The sequence below is a fragment of the Vigna umbellata genome, unplaced genomic scaffold, assembly GCF_029865625.1.
Source record: "Vigna umbellata cultivar VRB3 unplaced genomic scaffold, Vumbellata_1.0 scaffold_709, whole genome shotgun sequence".
Taxonomy (NCBI): Eukaryota; Viridiplantae; Streptophyta; class Magnoliopsida; order Fabales; family Fabaceae; genus Vigna; species Vigna umbellata.
In genome coordinates this window covers 30615-44247 of record NW_028274476.1, presented here as the reverse complement: position 1 = coordinate 44247, position 13633 = coordinate 30615, and the positions used below count along the sequence as shown (strand labels likewise).

At 36.3% G+C, this 13633-nt stretch overlaps 1 protein-coding gene and 1 pseudogene across 1 annotated transcript; one reads left to right on the top strand and one right to left on the bottom strand.

Annotated features, from left to right (window-relative positions):
• Positions 1 to 8141: 8141 nt before the first annotated feature.
• LOC148190616 (uncharacterized) lies at positions 8142 to 8717 on the bottom strand. Its single transcript, XM_088102746.1, has 2 exons — positions 8286 to 8717; positions 8142 to 8198 (listed from the first exon to the last, which is right to left on the bottom strand). The coding sequence occupies exons 1-2, from the start codon at positions 8715 to 8717 to the stop codon at positions 8142 to 8144; spliced, it is 489 nt and encodes a 162-aa protein (XP_087958872.1).
• A 3860-nt stretch (positions 8718 to 12577) lies between these two features.
• Positions 12578 to 12964, top strand: LOC124823847 (acetylglutamate kinase, chloroplastic pseudogene; annotated as a pseudogene).
• The last annotated feature ends 669 nt before the right edge of the window (positions 12965 to 13633 follow it).

Here is a 13633-nt window from a genome sequence, read left to right as displayed (position 1 = left end):
CTGCACTTCGTTTCTCTTGGGGAAGCGTTTTCTGTTGTGACTCAGTTCCCTACACATGGTACATCCACTAGTACAAAAATATCATATAATATCGTTGTTTTTTGGTCTTTCACGTCGAATTCGAAGTCGACGTCATATCAGGAGACGCGTCGAATTTTTAAATTTGACGTTAAGCAATTTTTTTGTCTCTTTTAATTAATTGTAATCCTTTTCTACAACTCTACAAGACCTGAAAAGTAGATAAACAACAAATTTCAATTTTTGGTATTTTATAAAGCATTAACTATGAACGTGTAGTATAGAATCAACAACAAACAACAATAAAAAACAACAAACAGGTTCAATCAAACAACAACAACAACAAACAAGTTCAATCAAATAACAACAACAAACAAGTTCAACAAAAAACAACAATAAACAAGTTCAACAAATAAGTTCTTCAAAACGAAAACGAAAATGAAAACGAAAACTAACCTTCAAAAGGTGGGTTCGTCGGAAAAAAGTGTTTCCACCAGTGAGAGAGAAAGCAGAATGCGCATATTAAGGACAAGAACACGAAAATAATCGGTCCAAACAAACGAAAATTATACATAAAGTAGTTAATTAACATGCATTTGTATGAAATGAAAGAAATATTACATGTGATGGTCGTCAAACTTAGTTCGATAAGAGTTTGAGAAGAGAAGAGGGTCTCGCGCGCTAAGATAAAGTGAATGGATTTTCAATCTCAAATTAAAAAGGGGAAACTTTTGGCTGACAAATATTATGTGTTATATGTGGTTTAAAAGAAAGAAGAAAAAAAGAATTAAAAATGTGTTACTTTTTGGCTTCTAGCTGACAAATAATATGTCGAAGCCCTTACAAAATTCGATGTATTATTTGTTGTTTAAAAGAAAAAAGAATTAAAAAGGGTGACTCTTTGGCTTTTGACTGACAAATATTACATCGAACCCCTAGAAAATTCGACGTACTATTGGTGGTTTAAAAGAAAGAAGAAAGAGAATGACGTACTGGTTTAAATAATTACTATCATAGACGTCGAATTGAATGGAGTTTCAACGTTCTACAATTGCATTTATTTACAAAATTGTCACTGGTCATTTTTAATGTTGGTTGTTCACTGGTTGGACGTTGAACGTGTGATGTTATATGTTGTTTTTGCACTACTGATCCGTTCAGTAATCCCCCTTTAGACATTCTGGTGCTAGTTTTCTTCAACTCTCATTGCTCTAACCTTCTTTTCTTCTTAGGACGACCAGTCATCTTTCTGTTTTTATGGAGGCATGACATCTAGATATTGGGTTACCTCCGAGAGGTTGTTTCCATTAACAGAATAGATAATAGAGGAGTAAATTTCTTCATACGTTGACTTTTGAAAGCATATAGGTATGTACTCTGCATCTATTTGAGAAACCTCATTGCTACCAATGCATGAACACAAGGTATTCTATTGATGCTCCATTTCCTGCAGGAGCATGAATATTGATCTATATCCACCACAAACTTGTCCCCACTTTGGGACACATGTCTGACTTCAAATAGCCTTTGTGCAGACCAGCTATGAACATAAGCTAACATTAGTTATTGGATACATGTGATAACATAAAGAAAGATATACATATCTCATAATTCTTGGATACCTAGGAATCCAATTCTTTGTTAGTAGTGCCTTCTTTTGTAGTCTACTGAGTATTTTTGGACAAATTGATGACTTAAATGACCTTGCCCTTGACCTATTAGTGGCCCATCTCTTCATCATGTAAAGTCTGATTTTCTCCAACATTTTAATAATTGGTTTTGTCCTCGTTTGAACCACACTAGTAAAAAAATAGTCTTTTAACACACCTAATACACCTCGATTTTCACAAAACTGAAGCATATTAAAATGCGGTGGCATTTTTGTAATTAAGGTGAACTTATACGCCTCGGTTCAGTGGGAACCGAAGCCTATGCACTCTACTGCCTCGGTTATTTACGAAACCGAAGCATAAAATCCTTTGTGACAAAGCCCTACTACTTCGGTCTTCTACGAACCGATGTCATTAGGCATTTATGTTTCGGTTTGCCTTCTAACCGAGGCATATAGGTCTCTTCCATATCTCTTGAGACTTTTCTCCCACATCTTCATTCACGCTTTCTCGAGATATGTCTTCGTGCAAACCATATTCTTCATCTCTTCCAATTTCTTCCCATTTTGGTCGTTTGAACCATTGAATATCTCCATCCCTACCGATTAAATGTCTTCCTCCACTGATTTCACTGATTAATTACTTCTTTCTTCATTTTCCACCGATTGGAACTTCCTTCATCGATTATTTCCCCTTTTTCATCTTCCATGGTCATCTTCACGAAGCACAACTGTCACGGATGGCGGTGTAAAACACATAAGTAAAAAAATTTTCGAATAAAACACATAAGTAAAAATTCAAATCTAAAAAACACACAACTGTCACATGAGTACACCGACTAATTTTTTTGTAAAACACATAAGTAAAAATTCAAATTTTAAATATCCAACCTCATCGGAAAAATAGTACATTATTTATTACAAACCGATTATTCCGAAAATAAAATGTTCAAATAGTCATGATCGAATAAAATATTAAAAATAAATTCCCAAGTCCTCTATCCCATCTCTCCTTCATCCTTTATGCATGTTCAGAAGCATCAGCCATCACATCTGTAATAAGATATGCTCCCGTATAACATCACGCATTATATGATCATCGCATTCACATACACAATCAAGCAATGGTGAGCTAACGAAAATACAATAAACATACATCATAAATATACTCATACCTCGAGTACATTGCAGACCCAACATACCACAACATACTACCATGCACATCTTAACTAGATCAAACTACATACACAAGTATGAATTATACTTCAACCACATTTCATACACCAATATGTATCAAAATATCAAATCAGAATGCATACACCGATATGCATTACAAAATAAATCAGACTACATGCACCAATATGTATCATATATCAATCAAAATACATACACCAATATGTATTAGCGTCACTCCCATCACTCTTTTCAGAGCTTCCCCGGGCAGTTACACATTACCCCCAATGTGTAGTGTTGCTTCCCATCACTCTATAGGGAGATTCCCTGTGGCAAGTACACAATTTCACCCCACATCACTCTGATCAAGAGCTTCCCCGGACAAGTACAATTATACCCCTCATCACTTACCTAAAGAGATTCCCTAGGCCAGCACGCACAACACCAATTAATTTGTAACGAGCTTCATCGAACTAGTACCCCACGTCACCCCCATCACTCTTACATAAATTCAAGAGATTCCCCGGGCGGTTACACACATCACCTGTGTGTAGGGTTGCTTCCCATCACTCTCCTAGAACTTCCCCGGACCAGCAACCGCAACGCTTACTATCCACCACTCGTTCAGTGACACCATCCAGCCAAAATACACATATCCAATAATCCAAACAATACTAATCCAACCATACCATAACACACATATCATATCCTCGTCACATAATCATCACGATACCAAATCATAAACAATTCAAGTTCTTCATACATCACGAAACTCATAATCAAATCATAACGAACCGTGATTTCAACAAGACTTAACCATCCAAACCTCATTCTTATATCATTTTACAATCTCACATAGATTATACAACATTTCTACATTCAATAGATGTATCAAATAGTTCAAAATAGTTTATACGCAACACATTTTCTTTATATCCTTTTAATACCAATATTTAGGTAACTCAAACAGCTTGGGGACTGTTACCAACAACTCCGGAAGGGTCAAAAACCCCCTTAAACAACCTAGAGAAGATCCAAAACGAACATCAAGAACCCCAATAACATTCAAAAAAAAATTCTACAATGTGGAGGTGCATCCAGTGGCGCTAGAGCGCGAACAGGGGGCGCTAGAGCCCCATATCAATTGATAGCAAGTGCAGATTTGGCTTTTGATGCACTTGGGACTTATTCTAATGATCAAAGTGGCTTCCTAAACATTAGAATTGATGAGAAAACATATTTATAACTGGAAGCAAACATTCATTGATCATGAAACCTAAAACTTGGTATAGCAAGCCATTTTTGACACTTCAAAAACACCTAAACTCAAATGTACACCTTAGAATCTTGTTTTCTGCAAACTAACCACTTGAACAAGTTCTAATTGGCTCAATAACAGATTACAAATCAGCACCTACAACCCAAAACATCTAATTCAAAATATCACTTGTCAAAACCCCTAAAACTAGCCCAAAATCAATCCAAATTCAACATATCAACTACCAAAGAACCTAACTTCATTTTTCTACCATTTTCAACGTTCAAACCAGTTTTGAATCACTCAACATCAAGCTTAAAATGTCAGGTTTATATCAGATTTATATTCTTTAGGTTTGCACCTATCAATACCCCTAAAATACCTTTGAATCCACATGGAAAACACACTATGACAACTACCAATTCATCCTTCACCACATATTAGCTATCTTCCATCATAAATAAGTCATTAAATATCCAACCAATTGATACTCATTTCCGATTCTCACTTAAAACCAATACTTTATTAAGTCAATTCTTAAACCCCCATAACTTTTATCTCAAAAATCAACTCAAAACACCATCAAAACAATACCATTCCACTTTATATTGGGTTTCAATAAATTAGTCATTCACACCACACCACTCTTTCCATAATCATCAATTTATCCATTCAAATTTCATCAATCATCCAAAACAAACCACTTTCGCACTTGATGAAAAAGTGAGCTAAACTATCATGTTTTCCATCTCATTTCACCTCCAAATCCACCAAAAACTTCATATACATATAGATCAACATGCTAGAACGAACATCCAGCATCAATCCATCATATATTTAACAATTTTGCATCATAAAGTTCATACCAAAATTTTATAGATCAAAACCATGGTAACAACCCACTTGAATCATTTTCCTAAAATTATACTACCCACTTGACCAAAATCAATTTCAATACAGCTCCCCAATTCAAAATAAGGCAACTGGACTCATACTCACATCCAAAGAAATTCTAGAAATCAAGTTGAGTTAGCTCCCCTTACCTCTTAAAGACCTCCTTGGAACACCTTGAATCTTTCACCACAAATCTGGATAACACCTTGCCCCAAGGACCTCTAAAACACTCTCTTACGGATCAATCGCTCCTCTGACACTCAGCACCTCACGCCAGAGTGCAGAACCCCATCCCCTCTCTTAAGTCAAACTGCTCAAGGGACAACCATGGTCCCTCTACACAAAAAAAATTCACTCAAAACTGAAAAGGAGGGTCACCCATGCTCCTTTCTAACCCAAGGGACCGAAATGTTGGATCTAGAACAAATTACCCAACTTTCCACGCAAGTCCCACGTGTTTTAGATCTAAAACGTAAAGTCAAACACCACTCGTGCTGGGGCGCCCCTTAGAAAGGGCACTGAGGCGCAACTGGATTTATCTTCGCGCGCTTGGACGCCCTTGAGATGGGGCATTGGAGCGCCATCCCCTAGCTTCTCAACGAACACAACTTCGATAGTCTGGTTGAACCCCTTCTTGAAGTTTAAAATAGGCGTATGAGTACTCGAATCGAAGCTATTTGAGTATATTTTCTAATGGAAAAATAATCGACCCAAAATCTTAAATTTACAAAAAGTTATAAGTAAAATAGTAAACCATGTCAAAGTTGACAACACTATATTTTACACTATAACTTGAAATCTTTACAACTTGGTAAAATTTGAGTTTACAAGGGTCTTACAGGCGGCCTGTCTACTGTCATCGCCAAGCCCATTGGCCACGACGATGAGTTCTTCTCCTCCTCCCTCGCTGTCGCCAAAGGATGGCGGATCTGGTTCGCATTCTGACTTTCTAGTGGTGATGCAACGTCGGAGTTTCTCGTGGGCGAATATTGTTTAGTTATAGGGGTTTGTCATTTTGGGGCTTGAGGTATTGGTGGAAAAGGTTGGAGAGGGTGATGCGGATGTGGACGTCGCAGGATTTGCCCTGGGTTTCTAAGGAGGTGGAAAGGGACTTTGTGCGGCATAGCTTCGGGTGGGCGGGTCCGCGAAAGAGGGCTTTAAGAGCGTCGACGGCGGTGGATGAAGGTTTGCGGGTAGTGGCGGGGCTGTTGTTGTTGTTGGGATCGAGGAGGGCAAGGCGTTCCAAGAGGTGGAGATGGAGGTGAATCTTCGTCGGGGTGGCGGGGGTAGGAGGTGGAGGTGAATCTTTATCGGGGCCTACGGCAGCTGAATTTGTCCCACACCTCAAAACTGAGAGCTTGGTCTGAAAATTTTCAGTTAAAGAAAAATCATTATCATGTTTTGTAATTTTAAATCTAAGGAGCTCGTTGAAGCTTGTAGGTTGGGTTTTTAATTATTTATTTATTAATTTGTTCACATGCTACTTGGTGATTGTTTTTTTCGTGAAAGGGAGTATCGTAAGCCATTATAAGAGATTGTGCTAACTTTTTCTCCATTTTGGTTATGCAGTTGAAAACAATTGCATATTTGTGATTCTGTTATTTCAGAACTTTAGTTTAATAGTTTAATGGGTACTTCAAAAGTTGTTCTTTTGGGTGGAGAGGTGATGACTCTCTCGTCATTCTTTTTTTAATCTCTTTTCTTGATGGACAACACACCTATAAACAAGCATTGCAATACTACAAGATGATTCCAAAACAGAACATGACTTCTCGAGGTTCAGTAACGTTGAACCGATGTTCATCTCCAAATTCTTGCAATGGATCAGTAATCAATGAGGATGTGGTAAATTGGTGTTAGCGTTTCCTTGGTCGATGATGGTTGGGGTTGATTTGATGTTAACTTGTAAGGTTTTGCAAGTTCAGGTTTTTATATAGTGTTTTTCTTTTTCTCTCTTTAACAGGTGAAGTTCAAAATTGCATCATCTCACTATTTTTTGAATGAGAATAAAGCAGCTCTAGTTGACAAAGCTAGTTATTGTCAAATGTCGAAGACCACACACCTTTAACAAAAAATTTCTCATGTTTATTTCATTTTTTGTCTCGTTATTGTTTTAGGTTACCAAAGAGCAATTGATAATTGGTTGTTGTTTGATTGCAATTCTAGCAAGTTTGCAGAAAGGGCAAAAAAGCTGGAAAATGCAAGCCCGAAATACATAGCCTTCCAATTCCAGCCAAAAAATTGCATCGAGCGCTTAGTATAGTTAGTTTATCCATCCGTTTAATTTTGTTTATAAAAATGTAGTCATAGTCTTTTTTCCCTTTTCCACTATAATTCTACGTCTTCTACCTAAATTATCAAGAGTAATGCATTGGCTAGCTTCCTCTTTCTTAGCATTTTAGAACTATTGAGTCTTTATTCTCATAGAGTATGGATAATTCACGGTCATTTTTCTTCCTACCTTGTTTTTTTAATATAAGTAAAATTCATACTCTAGATTTAACAAAACATTAAAAACTATTAGAATATTTCCACAGAACATACTCATAAGAGTGCATGCTCATTGATGTTTTCTTAACGTGTTGGTGTAAATTAAAAAAAAAAACCCTTCTACTGTCTCGGTTCAACTCTAAACCGAGGCATAAGACCCAACAACTAAAAAAAACTAAAAAGAGGAACACCCTATATTGCCTCGGTTGCATTTGAGCCGAGGCAAAAGCATACATCTTTTTGCCTCAGTTCTGAACCGAGGCAAAAAGTGGCAGACCTTTTGCCTCGCTTGTATATATACTTCGGTTGCGGGAACGCTGCATATAAGAAAAAATAACCACTGTCATTTACCTTTACTGCACTAGTGCCAAAACACTATTAAAGGTTTCTGACATGTTTTTTACCAAGGTATCACATTATGTTGTTCTTGTTAACCTTGATTTGTACCAAAACCTTCAATGAAGATGTATGTCATACAATGACTATGTAAAATAATCAGAAAGTAAAAGATATGTAAACTAAGAGTGGCAAACCTTGGAGGAATAGCTATCAAGTACCGAAAAGCGCCTTGGTTCACCTCTTTGATACTTTTCATCTCCTTCTCCCATTTCTCTGGGTAGGTTGTTGTAGCTGCCCTCAACATAAGCTTCTTAAGATTCTTTCCAGGGAATTTCTTCCTGAAGTTGGCGTATAAATGGCTTACACAAAATCTGTGTGCAACTCTAGGAACAACATCTTGTACAGGTTGTAACAGACCTTGTGAATGAGTGAGCAATAAGTTAGCTAATATTGATTTAAAATCATTTGTATAAGATAAAATACAATGAATATAATGCAATTTACCTTCTGCTGATCTGATATCAATGTAAGTGAAGAACACACCTCAGGTCCACCTAGGTCTTCAATGAGTAGCTCCATAAACCATGTCCAAGTCTCCTTGTTCTCGACCTCTACGATGACATATGCGAGTGGCAACATTTGGTTTGCATCTCGAGCAACAACAATTAACAGCTCACCATAATGTCTGCCTTTCAAAAAGGCTCCATCAAGGCCAATGATGGGCCTGTATGAGACAAAGCTATCTTTGCATGCCTTTAGGCATGCGTAAAACCTCTTGAATATTGGTTTTCCATCATTTTCCTCAACTTTGACCTTGATTGTGGACCCTGGGTTTCTTGTTAAAAGCTCATGAGCATAATCATAAATTCTATTATATTTCATACTGAAGGACCCTTCCACTTCGTCTGATGCATAGGCTTTGGCCCCGTAAGCCATATTCTTATGTATTGTTATCTTCCATTTCCTACTAATTTTATCTCTAATATCAACTCCCTTTACATTAGGATTCTCTCTGATTATTTTTTCCAATTTTTTACTAAGCCATTTTGCATTGAATAGGCACAACTTGTGTTCCCTACTGCATGTATGCTTGTCAACCATAGTCCTCAGTTGCCATGATTTTACTGCATCTATGAAACCAAAATATGTCACCCACAAACATTCTCCTTTTGATCCCAAACATTTAACCTTAATTCTTTCTTTATCATTTTTAACAAATTTAATATTTTTTCCATTCTCTACTACATAACTTTTGATGGCATCCAAGATGTCTTCTTTATGCACAAAATATGTTCTCACTTCCCAGTTGAAATCAAGCATATTTTTTGGCATACTAAATGTAGCAAACTTTCCCATAACCCTCTTCACCATCACTTTCTTCATCACTTATGTCAGGAGAAGTTAAGTCCTCAAATTGTCATTCATCATTGAACAAACTGGCATCACTAATCTCATCTTCTTCCATATCTGACTCAGACCCAAGTAAAACAGATTCAACCTCAACCACCATATTACCAGAACTTTCACTGAAGTCACACTGAACATTTATGTTTACTAACACATCTTTACTATTCACCTCACCATAATCATCATCATGTGATGTACTCCAATCACGGACTTCTACTTCTATATCCTCCAAGTATTCTACTTTTAACCTATCACCCTCACCATCTTGTACTTCTAACCTATCACCCTCACCATCATGTGCTTCTATCCTCTTAGCCTCACCATCACCTATCTCAACTTGTATCCTCTCAGCCTCAACATGACCTTCATCAACTTCTATCCTTAAACCCTGTTAAGCTAATTTAACGGTAGGGGCTCAATTGACTCAAATTAGCATTCTTTAGGACTCAATTAGGGATTCTAATAAAACGGGGATCGAACTGGGAAAAACTCACAAAAATAGGGACAACTAAAGGGGTTTAACCTATATCAAATAAATATAAATGTATGTAACTAAAACCGTATTAGTGTTTCACTTAGACATTTGATCATTCAAAATAGCCTTTTCTTCTCATAGATGGCATCAAATAGATTTTCTATAGCTTTGTTATGCATTTTTTTTTATAATTTTTTGTGATTTTCTTACCACCTTCTATTTTGAAAAACCAAATCCACGTAACCATCTTTAACAACTGAGAGTAATTTCATATTTAAAGTTCATATATTTCAGATATTAAATAATTATGGTCAAAAAAAGCATAAACCATATAAATATAAACATATATTATAGACTCTTCAGTTAGTCTTTCATAAGAAGTCAGTGTTAAACAACTTGACACTAAAATCAAGACTATTACTACACTATGTAAGATACATTTATACGTCAAGCAACTATTGAAGTCTTCCTCTTAAACCCACACCTATCATCTAGCCTCATTCCTACTTATAGGTTCATTTCCTCATGTCATAATAGCGATTAAAAAAGAAACGCAATAACTATAAAAAATTACAACATTCTTAAATCCAATTCTACAATACAATTTTATGATCCACAATCACTTAAACTAGACATAAATTGATCATCGCATCCAAACTACTTGTAATAAAAGAAATAAATTTAAATATATTTTGGTTTCCATTTTGTGAGAAAATTTCAAATGGTTCATTTAATTATTCTTTTTTTTCTATTAGGTTTCGATTTTTGAAAAATTGATAGTTTGTTAATACTATATCAATGACATTAAAGATATGTCACATGTCAATACGTGTTTTTTTTCGTTCTTACATAACCGGGTGTGTATCCTGCAAAGATTTGACACTTCAAACACTTACAACCTTCAATCTCTAGGGTACCTGTCCTTATCTTGAGTACTTGTTTTTCTTGAATTAGGTAAGCGATTGTGTCTGCATTCAATTCATCTTAATGTTTCGATAAACAATAAATACAATAATTAATAAAAGTTATTAGCATACCTCAAAAGATGTGTTATATATACTTTATATTTATGGGCTTTTTATTGTGTGCACTTGGGTCCCAAATACCTCTTAGCTTCGGGGGTTTCACCCTGCACCTGCAACCCCTTCATCCTACACATCCAAATTTTTAAACAATTCCCAAATCACCCCTATTTAAAACTATTTAATATTTAATAAAACAAAGAAAAGCAATGGTCAAAGATTCCTTTGAAAACAACTTTTTTCGTGTGTAAGTGCACACATCTTTCTTTTTATATCTATTTTTTTCTTCATTCTCGCTTCACTCTTCCTCTCCTCTTACATTTCTAGCACACAAGAACTTTCATATAAATTTAAATTCCAAACTTTTTGATTTTGATATTAAAACAACTCTTTTTGACTTAGAAGCTTGCTTGAACTCATGTTTTCAGCTTATTTGTGTGAATAAGAGAGTTTAAGGTATACTTAAGGATTTTATCACTAAATTCCCTTGATTTTGTAGGAAACTTGAATGAATTTGAAGAGGATTAAAATATCAAGGAGTTGGAACTTAGAAAGGACAGAAAGAGCACCAGAAGAGAAGGTTGCAGAAGTCGCAGGACGCCTGAGCGCCCTTTACGAGACGCTAAGCACCAGTTCTTGAGAACCGTGCCATGCTTGGGCGCCCTTCTTGGGGCGTTGAGCTTTATTTCTCTCGCAAGCTCGCCTAGGCACCCTAAGTGGGGCACTAAGCGCTGACGATGTTGGCTCATGATCTAATTCAACTGTATATAAGGACTTGGACGTCTTAGACGGAGTATCTTTTGACAGAACGGACGCAAACTTATACTCTCTCAGCTCTCTAAAGGCAGAATTCGATGCAGAAGCTCTCCTTTTCGGTTTTTAGGGTTTATCTTTCATTCTCATTCCATTTTTCATCTAGTTTCTCCATGATAAGGGGGAACTAAATTCAATTTGTTGTTGGGGAAGATGTAACCTCTAAACTCTCATGTATTTGATTGATTCCAATTTATTTATGCTTCTTTCATTAATTTTGAGGGTTATTCTCCTTTGCTCTATGCTTGTTATGTTTAACTCATTCATGGCATGATTATCGGTTTTCTTTGATATGGACACATACGGAGAAACCTAGAAGTGGAGAATTTCTCCCATGGGAACTATTGCCTAGACATAGGGATAGAACGCATGGTCGCTTGGTTGTCTTAAGCTTCTGTTCGTAATGCAAAATTAATTATTATGGAGACAAGACATTGTAAACTAATAATTAAGGATAGGCTTTATTCGCCGAGACATCGGGTTTTAAGTCTAGAGTCGTAAGTCTCTTGAAAAACGATACTTGGTCTTACCATTTATTATTATTTGATACGATTCGATACACTTACCAAAGTCTTAACACTCTCCCACTAGTACAAAATCCACTTTTTATAACGATTTTTTATACCTGTTGAAATCCATCATGTAAAAAGACACGCGGTGGTAATATCGTAAATAAATTAAGTCTTTTTATACCTATTATATTTAAAATAGGTATAAAAAATTATACATGGTAAAATTGTAATAAATGACAAAAATTTTACACCAGTTATATTAAAAATAGGTGTAAAAATATTTTTTTATACCAATTAAACCTTTTAACCGGTGTAAAAGAAAAATGTAAAATTAAAGAAATATTTCTTAATTGCTAAAAACCATCACAAATATTTTCCCTCCTTCCTTTCCTCTCGCCTCCACCACCACCGTGCTATTTAAATCTTGCCAACTCGATTCAACCTCCACAAATAGCCACCGACTCAACCACTCCAAGTTAGTACCGAGTCGACATACTCTCTGAAACGCTCGCCTTCCTCCAGAAATTTTGCGGCAAAACCATAACTGTCTAGTATGGTGGCGCCGCCATGAACAAGGTCGGGGCCACTGTCGTAGGTCTCTCCGGCCTCGATGGCTGCATCCTCACCGCCCGTCCCAACCCCAAGGTCGCCGATCTAGGCTTCGTCGGCGAGGTCGCAAGAGTCGACACCGCAGTCCTGCTCTCCTTCATCGTAGCAGCCACATCTCGGTCGTTACCTTCGTTGCTGCCGACGAGTCTGGGCATCCTACAACATTAACGCCGACATTGTTCCTGGAGAACTATTGTAGTGCTTGGGGCGGAGAAGCGGATTCTGCTGAACGACGTGGCGGGGATTCTGGAGGATGGAAATGATCCAAACAGCTTGGTGAAGAAGAGTGACATAAAAAGAGTGAAGAAAATGGTCGAAGAGAGAAAAGTTGGAGATGGATGTTAAATTATATTAATATTTAAGATTGGTTGATGTAATTTAAAGTATAACTTTGATGTACAGATTCTAATGTGATGATTATTAGAATATAATGTATTAAAGTTATAGGAATTATTTTAGAGTTATTAAAATTAATCCCTCTCTTCTCACTTCAGAAAGGGCATTTTGGTATTTTATTAAATTGATTAAATATCATAAAAGGGAAAAATAAGTTTGACTACGTTTGACAGGCTAAGTTTCTGAAAAGAGAGAAAGAAAGGTTACGTTCTCGGAAAAAGAAAAGAAACTGTGACATCTCTCAGAATTTCTATATCATCAAGAAAGCATTAAAGAGGAGTAAGAGAAGGGAGAACATTTACAAGAAGAAACTATACAATGGATCCAGGTAAGTTCTTTTCCACTGTGTATGAGAGAATAGTGAGTATCATGAAAATTCAAGATCCTGTGTATGTTTTTCATTCAATTGAAAATTAAAGAATTGATTACAATGGAATGATACCTAGAGTTAATTGTTGTGTGAGATCGTTGGCACAAGGGTTTACTACAGCGAGCATTATTATCTGCTTGTATTTATTTATGATCTTTGTAGCTTTCACACTTTTGTGGCTTATTGATATTTCATTGCAAAGGCCAGGGAAATCACTGGTGTAAATCAAGTTTCATGAGGATCACTGA